Here is a 25440-nt window from a genome sequence, read left to right as displayed (position 1 = left end):
AAAACATGCTGAAAGTAACATAAGGGGAAAGATGTCCAAGTCCCAAGATGTTTTGCTTTAAAGTTTAATACCAGTACCTTGAATTGAACCCTGAAACAAACTACCAGCTAATATAAGTCATGGGAAATCCACTATATGGCAATTAAAGCACCTAGCAACCATCAGTAACCTAGATGTAGCATTTTGTACAAATTGCAATTTCCAAGAGAGTCTGTAATTCCAAACTGAAATCAGATGGTCTCACCAGCAGTAGTACTTCTGTTTTGTCTAGATTAAGATGCAGCTTACTCCACCTTTTCCAGGCTTTCACATCTACCAACTGCCTCTTTAGAATCAAGTGAAAATTAGAGAGAGAGCTGGGTGTCATAAGCATCATGATGAGATTGTATTCAAATCTCTAGACCTTTTCTTGTAGCATGGGCACAAAACTTAACCTTAACCCTGCCAAACCCCATAAACCAAGGGGAACAGCAGCCATTCCCCAGCAGCCACCTTCTGAGTCCTATCTGCAGGAATGAGCAGATACACATCAACACTGTACTCCAATTCCCTTCCCATCAAGATGGTCTAGAAGGATACTAGAGTCAGTTGAAGATTCAAGAAAATAGGGTCACATTTCCTTTATCCATCTCCTGGCACAGAACATAACCAAAGGTGATCAAGAAAGTTTCTATGCCTAACCCAAGTCACAAGCCAGACTGGAAGCAATCTAGATAATCTGTTTTATCCAAAAGTTATTTGAGCCGCTCCATAAAAGCTAAAATACTTTTTTTAATTGAGAAAAAGATACAATACTATCTGCAAGCTGAGCAGGACGGCACAATGGAACAGAATGTGCCTGTCCAATGGAACAGAATGTGCCTGTGCTCTAAGAGCAATGTCTTAACCGAATAGGAATGATTGTGATTCCATGCATATATACCTAGGCCCAAGTCTGCAGGGTTTTGATTCTCTTCCTGAAGTAATCCCCAGCTCATATCCTTAATCTTGCTCACCCTTTAAACCTCCATTCATCCCGCAGCTTTTGCCAGCTTCTTCTGTAAGACTGGAAATATCCAATATGAATTTCCATTTACAGCCACTTTCTTCTTATTTTTCCATCTTTTACACACTCCCACTCTTCCTTGACTCTGTCCATCTCCAGTCTCACAATATCCGTGACACAAAGCTGTAGGGCTCTCCCCTTCTGGCCACAGCTGACTGTGCTAGGCCTCAACACTTGGTTAGCTAAAGCTTGAGATCCTATAGCAGAGCAGGATCATGATGATCAACATTAGCTTCAGAATTTGCACCCTAGCCTTCCACATTTTTGTCTCAACTATATCCGCTCCTTTTCCAACCTTTAAATTCTTTCTCATTCATCCAATTTGTGGGCCTCCCACAGCACACCTTTCATTGTACAATTCATACATTAAGTAGACCTACAGGGTATTTATTCTAGGATACTGACAGAAATTCTCACCTTTAGGTCCCTAAATTTCAGCCACTAACCACATACCATTTTCCTTCTGGAAACAAAAAAACATTTGTAGCATAAAATGAATTTTGTCCTTGGGGTGTGTGTTTACTACACCAGTCAATGTTAGCAGATTGGGGTAGTAAAACACCCAATTGTTTTGTCATAGGTCAGGGAAAGGTTAAGAAAATGTGTTGTGTGCCAATAGATTAGAAGAAACCTTATTCCTCTAACCCAGGGCAGTTTTCTTGCAGTTTTCTTAATGGGGTCAGAAAAATACACCACAAAACAGTTAATATTAGCTTGCTTTTATTGCAACTGTGATTTTATATTTTATACTTTTAATTTTATCTTATTAGTCAGTTGACCATTATAAATACCTGACTTGCTTTCAAGTATCTGCACTATTTTAGTTAATATCTTCACATTCCCTCTCAACAGACAGCAGTTAAGCATGTATACAAACTCTTTGACATCAAACAATGTAAATGCAATGAACTTGGGTGAGGGAGCTCAGAAGCAGTGGGCAGCAATATATTAAAAGGTAACAGCTGCTAGTAAATACTGATATTAATACCTCAACCTTGCAAATAATTTAGTTAATTTTACTGATTTAATCTAGCATGGTCCAGACTGTTTAAAATGTTGATCTCATTTCTTGTGAGTTTTGTGTTTATGCTGCACACCAGTTTGAAATCTGATATAATGAAGGGAGTGTGTGTGTGTGTGCGCGCGCAAAAACAACAATGACCAAATGCAGCATTTATTTTATGCAAGCTTGCCTGAGTACATTTCTCAGCCTCAATTTTCTGTGGAAAGTCCAGACATCTGTGAAATATATCCTCACAGCCCAGGCATACAAACCCCCCCCCCCCACGTTCTACAGGACTGTTATTTGTTGCTCAAACTCCTGCTTCAAGTCTCTAACCTTTTAAGTCAGCTTTGCAATGCCTCTACATTTCTGGCCACAACCTTTCCAAAAGCTAGCACTCTTTGACACTCCCCCCCCCCCAAGAAAAGTCAAGACTGTGGGAAACAAAAAAGACCTGCAACTCACATGTTGCTAAGCAATACTACATAACCTACCCAAACCAACTAGAAAATTTTGGACAGAGCTCAAACGACTAATCTAGCAATCAGAAACGTACCAGGTGAACGTTTTAATTTCATTTATACGACAATTATTTATGTTTTTACATGCAAGCCAAGTTTGGGAAAAGAAGTAAAAGATGACTCAGCATTTACATACTGTCAGGTGAAAAAAGGAATTCCCATGGGGGAAGGATATAGTGTGGGGAATCCAGCTGCTGCCTGGTAAAAGTGACAACAGCAAAACATCACAGCGCAGCGAGATCCTGATTGTTATGCATACATTTAAGGCACTCGGCTGAGCAGCAAACACGGACTATATGCCAAATGTGAAGTGGAACACATTTTTTTAAAGAGGCCAGTGACAGGCTCCTGCCATCCCTCTCCCTCCCTCTTCCCGGGGCCAAGGTCCTGGCGATCTTTTTTCTCTGAGCGACAAGCCCAATTCTCCCCGCCCCCAGAGCAGAGCGCCAGAGCCAGGAAACAACGTGGGCGAAGCAGCTTGAAAGGAAAAGGGACTCCTGTGATTTCTGACGCGGCGGCCACCTTGTACTTCCTGGTCGCACCAGCCAACCAGGAGGAAGAACAAGAGCGAGGGCAGCTACCGCTCAAAGACAGCGGCGCTCCGCCCGAGGTGGACACGCGAGCTGCCGCCACCTCAGAGGCGGGAAGGGAAGAGCACGGTGCCCCCGCCGCCTGTGGTCAGGCGCAGCTCGCTCCCTCGGCTGGAGGCCACGCAGCCCGCGGCGGAAGGGAGGCGGCTTCCCCTCCGCCGCTCCTCCACCGTCAGTCCTCTCTCTTTCACACACGGACACACGCACAACACCTGAGGGAGGGGGGTGAGGTGAGCCTCTGCCATTCTCCTCGGGGGGGGGGAAGGAGCGAGGGAAGGGGCGGCCGTTGGCGCGCGCAAACCTCGGCGCAACGGCTGCAACGTACCTGCTGCCGCCCTTCCCGGTGGAGGGGAGGGGAGGGGGCGTGGCCAAGGCTTGTTACCGGGAGACGCGCCGCCGCTTCTCGCCTCACTGTTTTGTAATGGGGGGTAGGGAGGGTTGTCCCGCCCTCGTTTCCTTGCTTTGCCTTCCCCCTTTTTCCCGCCCTTTCCTTTCCCCTCAGCTCCACAGACGAGAGGCGAATTTCGAGAGTTCCACTTCCGGGCCCGGGGAATGACGTCACACACAACCCACGCGCAATCGAACTAAGGGACAAAAGAAAGGCAGGGGAGGGGCTTCCTTCCTGCCCGCCCACCCGCTTCCTGCGCTCAGAGAAGTCGCTGTCAAGTACGGATCGAGAGAGAGCGCGCCGAGGCGTCAGCGAGGTAATACGCTAGGTCAACAGTGAGCATGCGCTGCTCCCCTCGGAGTCTGCTCAGTAAGAGCCGGCGAAGCCGCCCGTAGCTTCTCTTCTGCCCTCAGTTGAAGGAAGTTCCACCTCAGTACGATTAGCCAAAGCAATCAGCTCCGTTGCTTGAAGCCCCAAACAAACCTGCCTGGATGCATTTTGGCTTGCCTGCTGATGAAAGTGACCGTGTGGCGATTGATAATAGCGTCATCCCTAAGTAGTAGCAGTTGCCAGGACATTGTCCTGTTCGCCTCTGCATTGTTTCATTCTTATTTTGGACATTGTGGTAGATTGCAATGTTTAGCTGGTGATGTATTGCGATGTTAAAAACCAGATATCGCTCAGCCTTCATACATGTCGTGATATATTGACAGGTCAAATATTATGAAACAGTTATCGCAATGCGAACTCCAAATCAATATATTCCCCAGTCCTAACAACTACTGTGGAAAAGTAGTGATTTCCATGTTAGGGATCATTAGGAAAGGGATTGAAAATAAATCTGCCAACATCTTAATGTCATCTATAGTGAGACCACACACAGAATATTGTGTACAGTTCTGGCTGCGTCACTGCAAAAAGCATGTAGAACTGGAAAAGTTTCAGAAAAGGGCACCCAAAACAAGGGTTTGAAGCAACGAAAAATGGTGAGTAAGGGGTGGGGAGGGAGATGATAGTGTATAAAATTATGCATGATGTGAAGAAAGTGGCTAAATAAAAATCTCCTGAAATACTAGAATTCATAGCCATCCAATGAAGTTGAATGTTTGAAGATTCAAGACACTAAAAAGCATTTCACACAATTCATATTGAATGATGTTAAAAAGTGATGTCCTATATCCACTGTCAGAGGCAATATGTCTCTATATACCAGATGCTGGGAATCACAAATGGGGCAAGTGTGGTTGGTCAAGTGTGAGAACAGGATGCTGAACTAGATGGCTCCAGCAGACCTCTTCTTCTGTTGCCCCAGAAACAATGCACCTCCCCTTTACCCTTGAAAGAGATACCTGAGGTGGTAATGTAGCATTGCAGTGTTACTTCTTCTGCCACAATGTACTTCTCCTGCTAGACAGTGGGAAATTGACCCACTGTTGAGTCCTTTGCCAGGCTCTGGGGCTCAGTAAGTGTCTGGCGTTGAAGCCCTTGCCTGTGAGTCCCTACCTGTGATTTGTTGTTCCTGACCAAGTAAGGCACTGCTTCCCAAACAGTGGTCCATAACCTACCAATGGGACTTGGGCCACTTTCAGGTAGGCATCAGTGCCACAGCCTACCCAGTGTCTCCTCACTTGCAGGCCCACCCCCTAGATGTGCCATAACCTTTTGGTAGGGCCAATGCCAGCTAGATGGTGAACTGAGTAGTGGATGGGGAGGGAAACACCTGACAGATACTGAAGTCATGCAGTTAATTAAATAATTTTCTTCATATTCAGTCTTAGCCTGGTGCAGCAAAAGATGTCACTGTGAATTCTTCCCAATTGGCCAGACTAAATTATACTAATAACTTTATTAGTTAAAGATGTGGCAAGCTAGAGAGTAATCTAACACACATACATATTCACACTGTAATATGGATTTGGAGAAGATGCCAAAATAAATAATCTTACCTTTTGCTATGCATACCCTATGGATTTTTCTTTATTCTCCTTGTACATTGCTGATCTGTGGGCTAAAAATAAGTTTAGTGCAACTTGGATTTGATGTGTGCTTTGAGTTAAGTGACTGATTTTATAGACTTAGAAATCCGGTGCTCCACCTGATACGTATAAGCAGGTAACAGAACATATAGAACTGACATCATAGGAACTTCTGAAGTTTATTCAAAGGAATACCTTATTTAATTTCAATGACATACGGGACATCTTTGGGGGAGGAGCTGATGAAAACTACATTGCCCTAAAGCAAGTCACTTTAACATAATAACCCATTTGGTTTTGGGACAGTGTGTTCCACATGATTTCTAAAATTCTGAATATTACAGGCTTGACCTTATTTCAAGGAGCAAAGAAAGAAATTTAAGGCATTAATAATCCATTTCCTTGTAGCAGCTTGATGGAGATTGCCTTCTTATGGAGAAGGGATCATTTGCTAACTTTGGGAAACTGGTACAATAGGGTTTAGAAGGTTACACTTGTAGACGAACTAGCACAAGATGGTACAGTGCTCAGAGGCAGCATGAATGGAGATAAATTTTATGATCAACTGTTTCCCTTGATTTCTTTCATTAATTCCTCACCAGAACATAGACCAACTTCTTTTTGTTATCCTGAACCTTATCTTGATATTTCAGATTTTCTTTCTTTATATATCATGTCATTGACTCCCTCCAAGGTTTAAAGAAGGCTGTTGTTAACTTTGCAAGTCTGCTGATGTAATCAATCCTTATGCTTGGCATTTATTGATATATTCTTTCCAAAGTAACAAGGACTCATTGTTCATTTATGTATTTTCCCCCCTTGATACAATGTTTGGAATGTTTGGTTAAGTTTAATGTTTTGTCTGTAGTTGTGTGTGTGGTTACTTGCCTGGCTGACACTCCCATACTCCTCCTTTTCTCCAGTCTCCAGTTCCCCTTTATGGGGAAGGCTTGCAGCTCAGCAGTAGAGTATTTGCTTTGCATGGGGTTTTTATTTTATTTTACAACTTATCTGGATGAAGACATAGCTGAATTCATAATGTCCAAGTAGCTAAGGGCATGCCTCAATCTGTCCTCGTCTTCTGGATGATTCCAAACCATCTAAAAATATTATATCTTTGCTCTTCTGAATTACATGCTTTAGAAAAAGTTGTTTTCGTTATCTTCAAAGATAATAGATTTTTAAAAGAATAAAATACAAAGAGCATGAAGAACAAGGGTTGTACCACCAGTCATGAAAAAATGAAGGGCACTGATATTTTAATAATATCAAGCATAATCTATCTGAATGACAGGAAATGACATGTGATAGTCCCAGGGCAATCTGAGTACCACTTACCTTCATCAACCAATGCCAATCTCCTGGAAGTCTTTGTAGGGAAAGGTCATTTCCTGCCTTCTTTTGAATTTTAACAGGGGAAGAGTTGTAGCTGATCTCCCAAAGTGTATTATTCAAAACATGTTGGAATTATCACACTTCTTTCCTTATTTGTTCAGTTTTTTTATGCAGGATATTAACCCTGCACTTGTGTGACTTTCCATATATTCTTTTTGTCAGTAAGAAAAAGCAGCTGCTGGGTGATCCTCTAAAGTGGGATTGCATGTGGATGCTAGATGACTATTAAAATCAAACAAGGCAGGTCTTGCAAGCAGTAGTTAAATCACCAGTAGGTTCGGTTAAAGCTGTAATATTCCCATTGCCTTAGGAGTGCATGTGTAATTGCCCCTGTGTTCTTGAAGTCTGATCATGCAAGACAAAGAATGCCCTCAGCTTTCAGTTATGCACTTGGTTGCAACCAGCACTTTGCAGGCAGCGATCACATTTCCCAGAATTAGGTTCTCAGCCTACATGTGTCATGATAATGTTTGTATGGGATGGATTTTCATTTGCACTCAGTACTTGATCTGTGCCCAAAAGGGCTATTTCTTTGTTCACATTGAAGTGCAGACTGCCAAGAGAACATAAAATAATCTTTTCGAATTCAGGAACAGCTCATTTATTTTGGGTTCAATATTATTCTGTCAAGAATAAAAGGGAAATAAATATCCACATTAATTTTGCATTTACTAAAAAAAATATTAAAGGGTTGTTTCCCACATTACAAATTTTGACACTAGGGGGCTCCCCACAAGTCATTTTGAGATAATGTATTTGAATCACTTTGAAGTATTAGATTGCGGTATATAAATACTATGCGCTTCTGTTGTTATGACTGCTACTATTATGTCTTTAAAAAGTAATGTGATAGAGCTGACTACACATAGCTGGATTTCAGAAAGACGAGTACTGCAAGTTCTGGAACCAACTCAACATGAACAATACAGTTCTCAAAACTAATGAGATGTAACCCAGCATTTCTATGTAAGATTTTCGGGAAATGACACCTTAGAAATTACAAACAGTATATTTTGTCTTGTGCATTTTAATCCTCAGAGGAAACAGCACAACTATATGAACTACGCATGTCAAAGGTTTTGATCAAACTCTTCCTTCATTTGTACTCAGCTATTTTCCATGGCCCTGTGGTTTTTCTATCTAGCTCAGCCTTTGGAATACTGATGGTGTAGGGTTGTCATATCTGGACACAAAAGTTGTTGAGCCTTTTTTTAAGTTTAGCCTGAAGTTGTTGAGCTTTTTCTTTTTCTTTTGTAAAAAGGAAATTCACCAAATTCTACATGCAAATTCCATATGCCCAGATTTTCTATGGTAACCAAAACATTGTTCTGTTCTAGGTATATGTGTGTATCTAATCAACCCCAGTGGAGGCTGGTCTGCTGTGTCTATTGGGACCCAACCTTCCTACTGAAAATGTGATCTTGCTAGAGAGCAGGAGTGAGTGACCAACAGCAAGTCTTAAGTCTGTAATTAATATCTATTTTTTACTTAATCATTTTGTGATTATTTTGAAGAAGTAATTGGAAACTGGAAGAAGTAGTAGAGGATGGAAATATGTGTTGTAACTGACCCTGTTTCAATATTATTCTGTCAAGAATAAAAGGGAAATAAATATCCACATTAATTTTGCGTTTACTAAAAAAATGTTAAAGGGTTGCTTCCCACATTACCAATTTTGACACTTTCCCTACATTCACTCAATAAAAGCTGCAGCAGCTGCTGGGTGCACAGGGTAATTTTAAAACAAATTTCTGTGGATTTAAGAAATTCTAGATCAAGTGGGTGGCGGACATGCAAAGCAATCAAAGATGTGTCTTGATTGCTCTTGGAACGAATAATTGTTTTTTGCATGACTGTAATTTCCCAAATTTTGAAAATATTTTTATGGTGAGGTACTTCTGAGATCTCAGTTTCCAAGGAATTTTAGATGCCCGTGATATGTTAAGGGGCCATCTGTATAAGCCAGGCTTTGAATAGGAAAATGGAGAAAAAGCAATAATCAGGCTCTACGTTGTATTAAACATGATTACGTGCATTGAAGGACCTGTGCAAGCAGTATACAACCTGTATTAAAATAGTTGGTATACTGCAATCATGTTGCTAAAATCTGCCACATCATAGCACAAGAGGTGGCACAAGACACTTTGCATCTATGCACTGCAGTATCACCAAAGTGACAGTGCTGTCCTGTTCATGCTCCATTTTGTTTTCTTAAAAGTTACATGCTTCCGAAACTGGTTTCCCCTCTGACTCCCTCTCAGGTGGAAGTTGCCTTTCCGCCTAAAATTTATTCTACCTGTGTTTAGGCATGGCAGTTTTCATCTATCAAGTAATATTATCAGAACTTCCATAAAATGAATTTTTAGCATAGTTTTGTCATTGGTAGGACTTACAAGAGCTAAATATCAAGGATGTTGGTAAAGAGTCTGCCAGCTGAGAAGAAAATCGAATGTTTCTGCCAGAGGGAAACTAATTGAAAGGAACAGGGCCCATGTTTGGCCTCGGACTGCTGAGAGGGTGGAGCAATGTATTAAAGAACATTCACTCACAATCTGGAGTAGTTCTAGAATCAATAGTTTTATTGCCCATAGAGCCTACAAAATGCCCTTGGAAGGAATGAAAGATCATATAGGGTTTATAGGAACAGTAGCTATTAAAGAAAAGTACATGTATTTTGTACATCACCTTTGACACCCCCTGTTCAATCTTTGAGCTATATTAGAAAAGTTATCAAATAACTGCAGTTCTTATTCAAGTTACAATCACTTCCAGCAGTACCACCAAGCACTGAAACAAACTAAGCACAAGCATGTTTCAGAATAAAAGATACCCTAGTTTCATGAGAAATGTGACAAAGGAACTGAATAAAGTAATAGTGATATAAAAAGTGATTATATTGCACTAGTTTACACAAGAGGGACACACAGATGAGTTTGAATAATGTCAGGAACAAAATGAAAATGGCATCACTATAGCCTGCTATTACGGGTAGTCACTTAAATAATGGAACCTAAACAATGGCCCTAAACACCTTCCTGAAGACAAACCTAAATCAATTTCCCTGAATATAGAACTGGAGGATTAAAAAAACCTTTGAAGGCAAACAACATCATCTCCATCAAACAACCAAGTCTGCATTTCTTCATCATGCTCACTTACCAAGATTCTTATTTTATTTTGCTGGTGTTTCTTCCCCGAGAAGTGCCCTGAATATTGTACTTCTTTACTTAAACAAGATGCAGGTGCTCCTGTATGATAGGCAAGCCGCCCTGGAACTCACAGACCCTGGGATTGAATACAGCAAGAGTTCTACCTCTTACACTATTGTAAATATTTGCACTCATGCTGATGAGTGAGGGGTCAAGGTAGAAGAGAGGGAAGTACAAATGAGGAGATGATATTCTTCCCAATATTCTGCTAGTGCTTCTACAAATAAGAGATTTGGACAGAAACGGGACTTTTCTACAATAATAAGATGTAAAGATACTGAAGTATTAAGTATAAACAAAAAGTGAATTGTGATATTAGATACTTCTAATATTCCTTGGGTACTTACCCTTATATCTACTGTATCTGAATGTGAATATAAGCTATTTTTGCTGCTTAAGTTGCAGATGCTAAAGCAGAACCCTATGCCAAGTAAGTCAGCCAGAGCTACTCATCTGTCATCTACTGCTGCTACATACACAAGAGCATCAGATCAGACTGTCAAGATTTTGAGAGAAGAGTCTAGAATAATTGCATTCTGCTAATACTCCACTATGTAAAAAGAAAGGTTCCTGCATCTCCCAATTGTTTTGGGAGCCAGTTCCCATTTCCTTGGGACAAGAGACAAAGGAGAAGTTTTTAACATTAATCTTTGATTTCTAAATTCTCAAGCAGTAGGCATGCTAAATGTGCAATACTCTGCAGGTTTACTCAGAAGTAAATCCCAGAGTGTTAAATGAGGCTTAGTCATAGGCATGTATGCATAGGATTGCAACTTTAATACAGCAACTCAATAGAGTGGTCAGCTCCTAAAACTGCCAAATTGTGTTTGATATCAAAATATGTTTTAGATATTGCAACTATTCTTAAATAAGGCATCTAATAACTTTGCACTCATTCTACAAAATTATGAAACAAGACTTCTATGTATTATGTCATGCCATGTGCACAGTGTGGTCTTGAATTTTTATTTAAGCTGTCCATTGATATTGACATGGTAACTTATCTGTTGGCTCAAGCCTCCAGTACTTTGGGTAGTTTCAGGTTACCATCCATTTGCTAGTAATCTATCAGTTTTATTTTTTTTTAAGTTTACAGTTATTTTAAACATTTTAAAATTGTTACTTTTTAAAAATATTCCTTACAAAGGTATATCTGTACACCAACAAACAACAGAAAAGGTAACAAAACATAGCACTTAAATGTTCCCTAGAAAATACAAACATACAAACCAAATTTTGTACAAATTATGCAGAGGGCAAGATCCAACGTTGTGCCATTGAATGTGTGGGAATTCCCTTCCCTACTCTTCCATCTTCCAGTCTACTCCAGAGGGACCCCCAATCTGTATGGGAGAGGGAAAGAAGGGAAAGTTTTGATTGCACAACTTGGGGCACCACAATTAAATGTCACCCAGAACTTCTTTGGAATAGCATCAATTCTCAGTTCTTTATGCAAGTAGTACTCAAGTCAAGATCTCTCTTCTGCTTTATCTTCAGAGGCAAGAGACGTTGTTGTGAGATAAAGGTTTTTTAATTGCTCCAGCATCACTTTTTCCTCCTCTTCTAGAGTTTCTTCCTCCTTCATCTCCCATCTGAAATTTAAAAACACACACACCAAAAACTATTGTATTTCTTCAAATTCATTAAGCTGATACCACACATATTTGCTTAATATACTGGCAAAAATTATTTAACTGACTTTCATGTATTTAGTGGACCCAATTTATTATTCTTAACTGCATAAGATATATAATTTTCCCACACACATTTCTGCACACTCAGTAGAAGTGATTTATTATTATGGTATTTCTAGGTCATGGGCCGTTCAGTGCTTTGGAGTCTATGTTATAAACTTTTATCTGTGCGTGTATTGCATTCTCTGGATTATTTACTTCTTATTTAAAAGCTTCTTCCTGCATTCAAGGCATACTGGCTGAACATGGCAATTTACAAAAATAAAATACATCATAATATGAAACACTCCATCAACCTCACTAATTTCAAAGCAACAGCAATAATATGTTTTAAAAGCATGACACATTGTTTGAATAACATAGTTTTCAGGAGATGTCCAAATGATTACTAAAATATTAACATTCTAAGGCCTTTTAATCATGTTTGTGGTTTGCTTTTGTTTTACTATGTATTTTGTGGTCTCATTTTGTATTTTTATGTTGTGATCTTCAGCTGAAGGGCGGCATACAAATTTAATTAATTAATAATAGAATGCATGATTCCTGCTGATCATCCACTAGCAGTGAGTTCCACAGGTCAGGCTCTACCACACTAAAGGCTAAGTCCCTAGTAAAGGACAACCAAACTATAAGAAGCACACCTCAAAGAATCTCTGTAATCAAAGAAATCAGATAGCACTTTGGGTCTAAGCTGAATAGTGCTTCGTGAATTTACATAAAAATCTTGAACTTGGCATGGTAGCAAATTTGCAACCAGTGCAGTCCTCTCCGGATAGGAGTAACATGTAGCCAGTAGCCAGCGCCTATGAGCAGTCTGGCAGCTGCATTCTGCACCAGCTGCAGCTTCTGGACCAGAGGCAAGAGGAGCCCAGAATAAAGCTTGATACAGTAATCAAATCTTAAGGTTACCAATGTATGGATCACTATGGTCAAGCTATCCTGGTTCCAGCAATAGTCACAGCTGGTGTACCAGCTGAAGCTGGTAAAAGCATTCCAGGCCACAGAACTTACTCAGGCCTCCAGTGACAAATATAGATCAAGGAGTATCCACAGGCTGCAGTAGCAGCCACACAACCCACCTCCTTTAAGACAGCAGGCACTGTCTCATCATGCAAAGAAGAGTTCTTAGACACATCTGGTCAACCCATTGATTGTACCAGTTATGATGGGCACATATCCAGAGTGCAAATGGTTGGGTGCATCCCTGCGAGCACCCCTGTCTGTGTCTTCAGGTTGCATAAACTAAAACTGATCCCACAAAATTGAAGTAGGTTTATCCCTGGACACTAATGGTAACATCTAAATTGCCACAAGGTCAAGCCACTTCATCCTCAAAAAGATGGTCAGGACAGGAGGCCTCCAGTAGGTAAAACAACACTCCAGACATCACAGAAAAGCTCAGCTGGACAAGGACGCAAGAGAAGCCTTTTTCTGCCCATATTTGTAGACTCAATTATGAACTCTAAACAGTGCTTAGTTGGCCTTCAAATGAGATATATGCAGCTAGCACTCAAGCCATTGTCCAGCTTGTTTCATCATCTGCAGCTCCCTAGAATACCAATGTGTATTATATAGCAAGGCTGCCCCTCTACAATACTACTATTCAATCTAAAATATGGATTCTCTATTTTACTATTGTAGCCGTTTGGTTCTTCCTTTTGATATAGCACAATGATTCAAGCATCCAGCCATATTAATGGTATGCATTGTTCTACCACCATCTCAAATATCCTAAATTTGGATGGCTTCATTTTCTGTCCCTTAATGTGTCATGTAGAACAAGCCTAATAACAAGCATTGCACCCTTTACTTGAATGTTGACTCAGATATTTTGAGCAACAGAAAGTATTTCAAAATGTTTTGTCGCCCATTTCAAGTATAAGACTAAATTTTAAGGGATAACGCAACTAGAAAAGACTTAAGAGAGAGCACCTAAAATACTTAATTTTGGTACAAATACAAATAGGTTGCTAGTGTATGCTGAAGACACCCTTTATGTGAAAATCTGTTCATTCACTTAAAAGGTATTGCTTGTGCCCAGCAAGAGGGATCCATATGCAGAAACAGCCTTCTGTGCCTGTTGATGGTGCATTTCTGAATGCATATCCCCATCTGAGCCCCATTAAAGCGGTTGGATGCATCTTTTTATGCCAATGGGGAAGTGCATCTGCAGCTAGGGCCACCAATTGTTATGCATGACTAGTTGCCTGTAACTGAAGCTGGATTAGGGCCAATTACTTTTCAGCGTCCTTTATTGAATGATAGCTCTTATGTTGATATTGGTCCCCAAGATCACATTTGGACCCATTTTCCCTCCCAAAATTAAAATGCACATATTTTGTGCCCAGTTTTGCCAATGAATACAGGAATATGAAATACTGGAAACGGATCAAATATAACTTGCATGTTTCTTAGAAATGATTGCATTATTGAGTTTAAAGTAACCCAAAAGCATAACATACAGCAGGAGTCAAGGGAACAAATTATCATTACTGCTCCAAAATGAATAAAAAGCATGTTTCTATGTTCAAGTGGAAGATGGGACTCAACATTTATAACTCAAGAGATGTCCAGAATGGAACATGCCTTTATTAGCATATCCAAAATGCATAACCATTATTTTGGCAGTAGCAGCTGGCAAAAAATTAGTGTTGTACCAGTTCAAGTAATATGAATGAATTCATTTTAAAATACTGTCTCCATCAGTCAGACAGCCAACTTTCAACCAGTGTTATTTCAAATTAACAACAATGTGGCTTTTAGATGTCTTTTAAATCTATAACTGGCACAATCTTTATTTAGGATTAAATTAGAATTTTTGAAGATTAAATTAAATTAAATCTGCTGTCCAAATTGGTACTAGAGATGCTTGGATCATGTCACGGTGCCATTATTGAATATCTTGTTTATGAATAAAGTAGCCACCATGCTGTGCAAATGCTATGAAAAATTTATCACAACAACTTTAATTAACAGGAGTGTGTTTGCCACAAACAACAAGTATGATCCAGCCAAAGTTAAGCATTTTTAAGTCACATTAATTTCAATAGGTGAGTCTTAAGCACATGTTTAGCTCTTCCATTCATATTAATAGGACTCACATGAGCTCAGCTTTGATAGCGTTATGATCTATATCAGCTTTCTTCAACCTGATTGTGTTCAGATATTTTGGACTACAATTCCCATTAGCCCCAGCCAACATGGTTAAGGGCTGATAGGAACCGTAGTCCAAAACATATGGAGGGCCCCAGGTTAGGGGTGGTTGTTCTATATGTTTATATAAAATACCAATACCTTGTAAGGAAAGAGAGCTGATCCTGAAAAACTCAGGAAGGGTTCAGTAGAGCTACTTCTTCCCTGCACTGTTGTTATTGGAGTGGTCCTTTGTTTATGGATACATACATGCAAGCTATAGCACAGAACCTTTCAGAAGCATTGAAGTTAAGGACCACTCCTGCCCCCTTCTCAGAGTAAATGTACTTTCAGCACTCTATGTGTTTCGGCAAGATGGAACATGCAACCTATTCCATGCTTACTTGACCATGCTGGAGCCACAGCATAGAGGTCAAGCTTCTACAGTAAGAATGGAGGGCAGAATACATGACCTTTAGAGGACCATATGAACAACAACAGCTACAAACAAGCAACACCATTGTCTTCTTTGTAGATTCCGGATGCAAACTCATAAGGATGGTTTGCAAACTTGCCAATCTAGAGATTGGCACACAAAGTGCTCAAGCAGAAGACTCAGCAGTGTTGTGATTCCAATGGAATGAGAATTTAATATACAGTGATAAATGAACATGGACATGAAGGGTCATGTAGCTGCTCAAGGACAAAAACTTCTCTGGAAACGGCAATAGAAGCCCTTGCATTCCGGTGGAGAATACTCGATGTTTAACTGGGAACAATAATTTAAAATATGGTTATTGTCTAAAACAACAATTTCTGAAAGCCTTTGCGATGATTCTGCAGCAACCCCCGTATGTAAACAATCTGAAAGATCAGCTTCTCTTCAGACGTAGGTTATAGTCAAGAGAACTACAAAGTATTTTTTTGAAAAATCCACTGAACAAGAAGTGAAGTAAAAATTCCCAATTTATATGGATTGAACTCCAGAAAAAAAGAAAATAGAAATGCAAACTGGGCTGTAAGACCCGCTTATCCTTGTAGATCTGCATAAAACAAAGTGCTGTAACCATACAGTCCTTTGGGTAAAAATGTTTGGACAAAAATCTGAGCTCTGAAGGATCCTGCTACCAATTACTGCACTCTTCAAGAGAGGACATCCTGCAGATACTGTCTTATCAGGAGATCTGTTCCACATGACATGTGGTGAAACTCCATCCCGTTACATATCAGACAAGTGTCCTCTTTTCAGTGCCTATTGAAAACTCCCTTCTTCCAATATTTTCATCCCATATGTACTTGAAACGGTTTTCTATAGATACAGTTTTTAATCTATGTTTTTATTGTATTTTGAAATCACTTCATGATGTTTCATAGGAAATGATTCATAAATCAAAGAAACAAAATAATAATAATAATAATAATAATAATAATAATAATAATAATAATAAATTTTATATATATCCCACCCTCCCCAGCCGAAGCTGGGCTCAGGGCGGCTAACAACAATCAAAATAGTCCAACATAATCATCGTTTGAGTATAAATGAACATCACTCACAATAAACATCGTCATCACTTGACTATTTCAAACAGGTGGAACGATTGGAACATTTTGGCAGAGAACTTGACCTTTACTCTGGAGCAGGCACAGATGAATAACAGTTTGGTGCATGCAAGGGTTGTGAAGATGCAACTCATCATACAGTGACCACCTTTCTGAGAACTTGTGTGTGTGTGTGTGTGTGTGTGTGTGTGTGTGTGTGTGTAAACCATTTAAGGAGATATTCCAGCACAACATGAATGAATCTCTGAAAACGTCTGTCTTGCAGCCCATCATGCTACAAAAATATGTGCTACTGGTCTTTGTATCAAAGATCCATGCTAGTAATTCACCAATGCTGAAAGATGGAAACAGCTAGGTATCTTTTGGAGCATGGCAGCATTACAGGAGTAACAACAACAACAGCGACGACAACAACAACAACTTGTTATTTATATCCCACCCATCTGGCAGGGTTCCCCCAGCCACCCTGGGCGGCTCCCAACAGAATACCAACAACAACAATAAAAGCGATAAAATATCAAACTTTAAAAACTTCCCTAAACAGGGCTGCCTTCAGATGTCTTTTAAAAGTCAGATAGTTGTCTGTTTCTTTGACATGTGATGAGAGGGCGTTCCACAGGGCGGGTGCCACTACCGAGAAGGCCCTCTGCCTGGTTCCCTGTAGCTTCACTTCTCGCAGTGAGGGAACCGCCAGAAGGCCCTCAGAGCTGGACCTCAGTGTCACTCCCTGCCTTTCCTATGCTACACAGCTGCCAAGATATAAAAATACTCCAAAGCACAGTAGAAGACTATATTTATAGTGTAAGTGCACTAATACCTTTTTCTTGAGTTGTTATGTGAAAGATGTAACAAATGAAAATAAATTATTTAAGCAAGCTATCTCCCAACACACGCCTCCTTTCTTAAGTTAAAAGTTTGCTGTTGTATTCTTAATTGTTTTAGAATAGTTTTATTATTTTAAACATTGATCATAACTATGTTTTTCTTAATAGTGGCATGAGCAACCTAACTGTGGATCCCCACATCCGGTAAGTAAGTAAGTAAGTAAGTAATGCAACACTGAAGGGGCTGTCTGATTCACATGGCTAAGCATCCCAGCTTACTTTTTAAAAGAACACATTAGCAGTCTAGGCAACAAAGGCAGGAATAGCTCACTCTTGCATCTTCTTGCTTTTTGTTGAAAGGTTATAAAATTATGCTATTCTCTGCTACATAATGTTTCTCAGAATTAATCTCCTATGAGCAAACTTTGTGATGTGAAACATCCAGGGAAAAGTTGGAAAGTAGCTTGTGCTTGGTACAGTTCTAGAAGTTTGAGAACCCAGGTATCTTTGAGTGTACGAGTGCTGTGGAAAGAACAGTCTATTATAGTTTTTAAGGCATCTCTTAATTGCTTCCTCTGTAGCCTCCTTATTTTCTCAAATTTGCTGGGAGCTCTCTCTTTATGTTGTGGCAGTGAACCAGATTCTGATAATACCATGCTTAGTGTACCTAATGCAGTAATTTTTCAGGTAATTTCCTCACACAAAAGACCCAACCCACATTTTTAGTCATTTTTGCTAGTCTGTAATTTACTTTTGGCCAACAAATGAACAATTTAGTTTCATCTGTAACAAAAACAAACTAATTTGCCTTTCTTTGGTTGATTTTAACAGTACTATTACAGTATTATCCAATAGTAGAAGTAGCATGCATATTTAAACATATTCCACAGATAAAGCATTTTGTAGATGGAGGGGGAGGGTAAACTGACACAAAATGAAATATGCCTCCCAAGATAAAGATAACCTGCATGAAAACACAGTTGCAGGAAAAGTAAATTATAAAGCAAGCATTTATCTAATCATTCTAAAGACCGTAATTACACAGTCTGTGCATCAAAAGGCTTAAGAACTATTAAAAGAAAACATTTTAATTAAATATATATTTAAATGAGTTTTCCATAAACTGTCAGTTGATGCTTCCAGCAAGTGTTGCAAATGCTTTTTAAAAATAGTATTCATATAACCACTGGCAAATCCTCTCTTTTAATATTGTCCAATGTACATGAATACATATGTCATAAGACAATTTCACAACATTCTTTAAGCCCACACACTCACATGTGAATGGTCTCATCCTGCTACATCCCATTGCCTCTGCATCCCATCCTTCCTCACAGCATGCCACCTATTATTTTCTCACAGTAACAAAGTATCATACCTTTCTGGAGACCCAGCACTCACATTCATGTTCCTGGCTTCCCAGAAATGTCAAGACATAGACCAATGGCACTCAGTTTTGTTGACTGAGCCAGTGTTAAGCCCTAACTCAAGTTCCCATACACATGCTGTTATTGATTTCTTATTGTGCTTATTCCAGACTGCTAGGTAAAAATTTACCATCACCTTTTTTCAAAAAAAAATTGTACAGGCTATGCATGCTCATTCATTGTTTCATAGTGGCACAATGAGTCTGTGTGTCTGGCTGTTAATCAAAAGCTTGGTGGTTCAAGCCCACCCCGAGACGGCTGTGGGCAGGATTCCTGCATTACAGGGGGTTGGACTAAGTGACCCCCAGAGTCCCTTCCAACTCTATGATTCTATGATCTATATAGAAACGTGAAGGGACAGGACTGGAATGCCAGTGGCATCTGAGAGCCACTCAGGCCTCAAGGATGGTGTGTGAGTGGGAGCAGCTATAAGGAGACAGAGGTTCAGGGAACTTAATTTAGTTAATGGAATATCTGTTGAAATCCAGGATCTGCGTGGGTAGAGCAGTTCTTATAGGACTGGAAGAAAAGAAGGAAAGTGATTCAGGAAATCCAGGTGACAAAAGTTCAAACTTTTGGAGAGACACATGAGTTCATAGGTAGTTTCCATATTTTATAAGAAAGTGGATCAATGCTAGCAATCTGGTCACTGTTTCATCTGCACTGGCCAGTTCATGTTTAAGTACAATTCAAAGTGTTGTTGCTAACCTACAAAGTTTTAAACATTTTGAGACCAGACTGTTTGAAGAACCACCTCTTCCCATACAACCCTTCCCAATCACCACTTTTGGAACTACAACTGGCTGTGATACAAGACAGGGCTTTTTCTGTTACAGGAACCAGGTTGTGAAACTATTTCCCCAGAGATGTTTGGTTGGCTCACTCTCTTTTCAGCTGCCTCCCTGGTTTTATGCTGAATTGTTTTATCCAGCTCTTTTTACTGCATTTTACTACATTTTTGTAAGCTGTTTTGATTTTAATTTGGAAATAAAAGCAGGATGACTGCAGGCAGATGCCTGTGCTTCACATAAGGATGGTTCTTCAAATCCAGATTCAGTAGAGTAAGACATGAGAGCCAATGTGGTGTAGTGGTTAAGAGTGGTAGTCTTGTAATCTGGGGAACCGGGTTCGCTTCCCCGCTCCTCCACATGCAGCTGCTCGGTGACCTTGGGCTAGTCACACTTCTCTGAAGTCCCTCAGCCCCACTCACCTCACAGAGTGTTTGTTGTGGGGGATGAAGGGAAAGGAGAATGTTAGCCACTTTGAGACTCCTTAGGGTAGTGATAAAGCGGGATATCAAATCCAAATCCAAACATGTATTCAGAGGAAAAGAACCACAGGACTATGGGAAGAACTCACGCTGTGCATGCAGAAGGCCGCAGGTTCAATCCCTGTCATCTCTAATTAAAAGATAGCAAGTGCTGTAAAATATTTCTCTGCCTGAGACATTGGAAAGCTGCTGCCCATCAGAGCAGACCGACCTTTCTAATGCCTCCCAGATGTTTTGGGATCAAACTCCCATCAGCCCCAGAAAGCATGGCTAATGGTCAGGGATGGTGAGAGTTGTAGTCAAAAATAACTGGAGGCCATCAAGTTGGGGAAGCCTGATGTAGGAAACACATGAGATGGTCAAATAGTTCCAAGTTTACTGTTGAAGCCTTATCTTTTGCCCCATCAACCACTCCCTGGATTGTTATGACACATATCCATTGTGGGTTGACAAATCTTATATATTTTTCTTTGTGTGCTCAAGCACAGAATGACAAGCTTAAGTCCCCAAAAGCTGACACTGAAAGAAACAATCATTAGCTGCCGTTTCACTGATCCACACTTGGAATAGACTTCATAATTTTTTCTACATGCAGAAACTAGACCTTCTTGAACCCTCCTTGTGATTAATTAGAATGCCTGTCTAACATATTTTTCTCTCAGGTGTAGTAACCTTGTATGACCTTACCATTAAGAACTGATAAATAAATGCTTGGTTAAGCACAAACAGCTTGATAGGCAGTGAAAAAGAGTGATGATCTTGGTTTTTATGCAAGATATTTATGCTGTTATTTCACCTCAGAGGGCCAAACAATTCAAAACACAAAATAATTCCTTGAAATGCCAGAAAAAGTAAATTTACTTTTAATTCATTATGGCTAAAATATTTGATGAAAAGTAGCAGTATTGAAATTGCAGTTAAGCTATAGAATATTTTGATATCTCTATCTGCCCAACTGCAGATATTGGACATACCCAAATCAGTGTTGTAGCATGTATGCATATGTACAGATACAATTTATTTAACCTCTTAAAAGATTTGAATGTTCTAGTGTTTCCAGATAATACAGTAATGTTAAAATGCAGCTATTTTAAAAGTGGACAGAAGATGTATTTTTAATTGAAGTATGACAGAAAAAGAACAACTGATTATCTATATACAGTGCAATAACTAGTCTTGTTAGAGCATGTGTTTTGTTAACAAAGGTTAGTGACACATCTCTTTCTGCATGTAGCTTGTAAAATCATATTAAGAAATCTAGACCTTCAAGATCAGGAGCCACTGAGACTGAAACATTTTAGTAATGTTGGACCTACTGATCCTAATTACAAGTCACACTCCAGATAAGCCATTCCCCCCATAATTATATTCAAGTACTCAGAGCACAAGGGCAATGGAGATGGGGGTGAGGCATTAAGTGGCTAATGAAATGGACCACTGGTTTGGTCCTTACAGGCCAAAGGCCCAGAATGTCTACATGCTGGTGGCAAAAATGTGAAAAGGAAGAGAGACAGAATGGTGCTGGACAGGCCAGAATAATGATGGAGAATCAGGGTATCTAAAGGAAGTAAGACTGTGTAGGCAGAGGCAAGACTACAGACAGAAAGAATCAATTGGTGATGGAGCTAAAGAAAGAAGATACCTAGTAATCCACTTAATCTGTGGTTTAACCTCAAACATATTGCAGCATGAAAATGCTAATAAGATAGGTTCTATCTCACCCCAAAGTCTCCTGGAATTGCCCCACCTCCAGGAAAATTCCCCCAAACTTTTATGGTATTTTTTAAAAGTTTTTTTTTAATACTCTCTTTACAAAATATCTCTTAAAATGACTAGGACAAACACATGAATTCAACACCATCTGAAACAAACATTCTTTTTTCCATTTTTCTTTACTGGAAGGGAAGGGGGGCTTAAAATTATTATTTTAAAAAATGAGTTATCCAATCCTTTATCAGTTCACTCAAGGGCAGGCATCCCCAAACTCGGCCCTCTGGATGTTTTGGGACTACAAAGCCCATCATCCCTAGCTAACAGGACCAGTAGTCAGGGGTGATGGGATTTGTTTTTCCAAAACATCTGAAGGGCCGAGTTTGGGGATGCCTGCTCAAGGACTTCCAGCTGCACAATGGGATTTCGTCTCCCTCTTTCTCCCTGTATTCCTCATGCCCCATAATTCCATTAATTTGGTTTCCCTCAGCCCCATGAAGAAGATTGGAGGACAGTGGACACAGAAAGAGGAAGTCCCATTGTGCAGGCAGCAAACCACCATGTACCACTGATTCCTAATGCATTCCTCTGGATCATGGGCAGTGTTTTTATATTTACTAAATACATGTATCTTTCTCTTTACCTTCTTCCTGAAAGCTCTTATCTTGCCAAAATCACTTTAATCAGTTATATTTTCATATAGTTTCTTTTTGTAGATAGATATGTTATAACCCTGAAAGGAACACACACTAATATTGCTAAAGCAATATAAGATGCTCCAGTATTCATGTGCAATAATGGTCTAATCATTGGCACAAACATCCAATTAATTTGTTTCCTCTACGTGTTTTTACTGGCCAAGATGCATAGGGGAGTAATGTGCTCAGTCATAATCATGCTCCACAAAGGCTGGAAATGTTCCCTTTGAGCTTCTAATCATTAGGCAAGCTGAAGTGGAGACAAGCCCATTGACAAGTGAGAATGGTAATAATTTATTTTCTATTGATGGGTTATGACAAATCATGTTGGTGCTGTGGCTGCTTACTGTGGGGCTCCATGAAGGAAGGCTCTGATGGGCAGAGATGAAACCTTTCACAGCTCATTTAGTCCAAATGTAGCCACCTGGGTGGTGAATCAGTTCAACATAACATCCCAGGCATTCCTGCACAAAATTAGATCACTAACAGGCAAGCCATATAGGGGTTCCTTTAAAGCATTAATCATAAAGGTTGAGCTGTCAAAATGCAGGGTTCAAAATTAAGGAACACAAAAAGAATTCAAATGTAGCAGTGTCATATATTCAAGAATGTAATTACCATATCTAATTAAAGGTACAGTAAGAAAAATGATGACCTTAAAACTGCTAGGGTGGAGCACTACTCCTGCAGAAAGCACCCCACAATTTTTTACAAACATTAATTAGTTAACTCAGCTTTAGCAAACGTGAGCCCTGCAGCCCACCTTCTTACTATTCAACTGCTTAATCAATTTATATGCATATTTTTTTTACTAAATCACAGATATAGATATAGATGTCAGCATTTTTAGGATATGGAAAGTCAGGCATTTTAAATGTACGTTTTTATCAATTTAAAACAAGATAGAAAAAAATTGTCCATTTTTCTCTCAAGACATCTCAAGACTAAGGATATGCATTTGAATGTTTGTTTAAACTTAATGGCTGACAGTCTATGATTCCCCCCCTCATTACACAATAAATTACAGGCCTTTCCTTTCCTGTCTGCGCCCTGTAGCCCCCAAGACCTCCAAATCTTCTCCAATGATGCCGCTTAGAAATTGCAATAGTATTTAATATTACAATGAAGCTTCTGTAAGCCAAACGTAAGACAACTAGAGAACATTACCCCATGGGTGGGGAACGCTTAGCATTTTCATCTCGTTTGTGGTAGATTTTTTTTTAAAAAAAAATACATTAAAAAAATTTATTACAAAAGAAATGTGCAAACATAACAAAATGAAAGAAAACAAATAATCAAAAATATAAACCATAAAGTGTTACAGCCTGAAAGGTCAAAAGTACAAAGAAACAGCACAGCTCCAAAAAGTATAATAGGTTTATAGCAGATTTATCAAGAATAAAAAGTCTGATTCACCCTTCAAACCTCCAATTCTTGCTACAGTATTTAGAATCTAAAGATTTGAATCTAATATGGAAATTTTGAGTGGCGGTAAGGTGCTGTCACATGATCTCCCAACTTGCAAGCCCCACTGAGAACAGTGGTGTTTAGAAAGCATAATAATGAATAGCGCATACATAATGAAAAAATGCATACGGTGGTTCCACTGGGGAATGAAGCCGAGGAACAAAAAGGTCTTCTGAAGACCAGAGCAAATGTTCAACAGACACACTGCTATATTTAAACAATGTTACGCTATATAGTTATACTTGCCCCCAATTTTGAAACTGTGAAGTTGATGAAAGGCTTTCAATTCATGCCCAGCACTGAATGTTGTAAAAGTCAACCAGACATTAATTTACAGTGCCAGACCTGAGATACAAATATCTCCATAGATATATTTCCTACCATCTCCCTTGAAGCTCTGGCCTAGAAGGACAATTCATTCCATTTAGAGTAGACTTGTTTTGGCTCTAGAGAAGATCCACCAGTTCACTTTTTTTTTATTCAACTGAATACAATTACATACTCTCCAACATTTCTCCAGTGAAAATAGGGACGTCTCATTCCATAATGATAATTTTACTATTTATACCCCACATAACTTACTGGGTTTCCCCAGCCACTCTGGGTAGCTTCCAACATATATAAAAACATTTAAAAAAAACATTTTTTAAAAATCTTCCCTATATTATTAATTATTATTTATTTATTATTATTATTATTATTAGAATTTATATACTGCCCTACCCCCGGAGGTCTCAGGATTGCCTTCAGATGGCTCAGGGTCAGATAACTCCATACCCTTCAGCATTTCTCCAATGAAAATATGGACATCCTACCATACCCTCCAACATTTCTCCAATGTTCTCTGATGTTTAGTTGGCATCTCCTTTCTTGTAACTTGAATCCATTAGTTCAGGTCCTAGCCTCCAGAGCAGGAGAAAACAGGCCTGCTCCATTCTCCATGTGACAGCCCTTTAGGTATTTGAAGATGGCTATCATATATCCTCTCAGTCTCTTCTTTACCAGGTTAAACATACCCAATTTCCTCAACCGTTCCTCATGAGGCTTGGTTTCCAGACACTTGATCATCTTAGTTGCCCACCTCATGTAGTGCCCAGAATTGGACACATTATTCCAGGTGTGGTCTAACCAAGGCAGAATAGAACGTGATGAATACTGTCCTTGATTGGGACACTATAGTTCTGATGAAACAACCTAAAATAGCATAAGCTTTTTTCCCCTTTTTTCTTTTTGCTGCTGCTGCTGCTGCATCACAGAGTTGACTCATGTTAAGTTTGTGGTCTACTAAGACCCTTAGATCCTTTTCACATGTACTACTGGATTTTCCTCCATCTTGTATATGTGCAGCTGGTTCTTCCTGCTTAAAGGTAGAAACTTACATTTGTCCCTATTGAAATTCATCTTGTTAGTTTTGCCCCAGCTCTTCAATCCCTTAAAGTCATCTTGAAGCCCAGTTCTGTCTTCTATGGCATTCACTACCCCTCCCAGGTTGTTGTCATCTACAAATTTGATGAGCATCCCCTCAATT

General features: G+C 39.5%; 2 protein-coding genes across 9 annotated transcripts in view; both read right to left on the bottom strand.

Annotated features, from left to right (window-relative positions):
• The window catches only part of ARB2A (ARB2 cotranscriptional regulator A), a 206324-nt gene extending 202658 nt beyond the window's left edge, over positions 1-3666 (bottom strand). For 3 of the 5 annotated variants that reach the window (XM_081930199.1, XM_081930200.1, XM_081930202.1), the window contains exon 1: positions 3372-3423. In XM_081930199.1, the coding sequence (XP_081786325.1) occupies positions 3372-3404 (33 nt within the window). In that variant the 5' untranslated portion in view covers positions 3405-3423. Of the gene's footprint in view, positions 1-3371; positions 3426-3484 lie in introns of those variants that run through there. The other 2 variants (XM_081930198.1, XM_081930197.1) reach the window with 2 other exon arrangements.
• Positions 3667-9476: 5810 nt separating this feature from the next.
• KIAA0825 overlaps positions 9477-25440 on the bottom strand; it is a 189178-nt gene continuing 173214 nt past the window's right edge. For all 4 annotated transcript variants that reach the window (XM_081930133.1, XM_081930132.1, XM_081930134.1 and 1 more), the window contains one exon: positions 9477-11719. In XM_081930133.1, coding sequence (XP_081786259.1) covers positions 11596-11719 — 124 coding nt within the window. In that variant the 3' untranslated portion in view covers positions 9477-11595. The remainder of the gene's footprint in view (positions 11720-25440) is intronic.

This window comes from Podarcis melisellensis, assembly GCF_964234715.1.
Source record: "Podarcis melisellensis genome assembly, chromosome: 11".
Classification (NCBI taxonomy): Eukaryota; Metazoa; Chordata; class Lepidosauria; order Squamata; family Lacertidae; genus Podarcis; species Podarcis melisellensis.
This window is presented reverse-complemented; position numbering and strand designations above follow the sequence as displayed.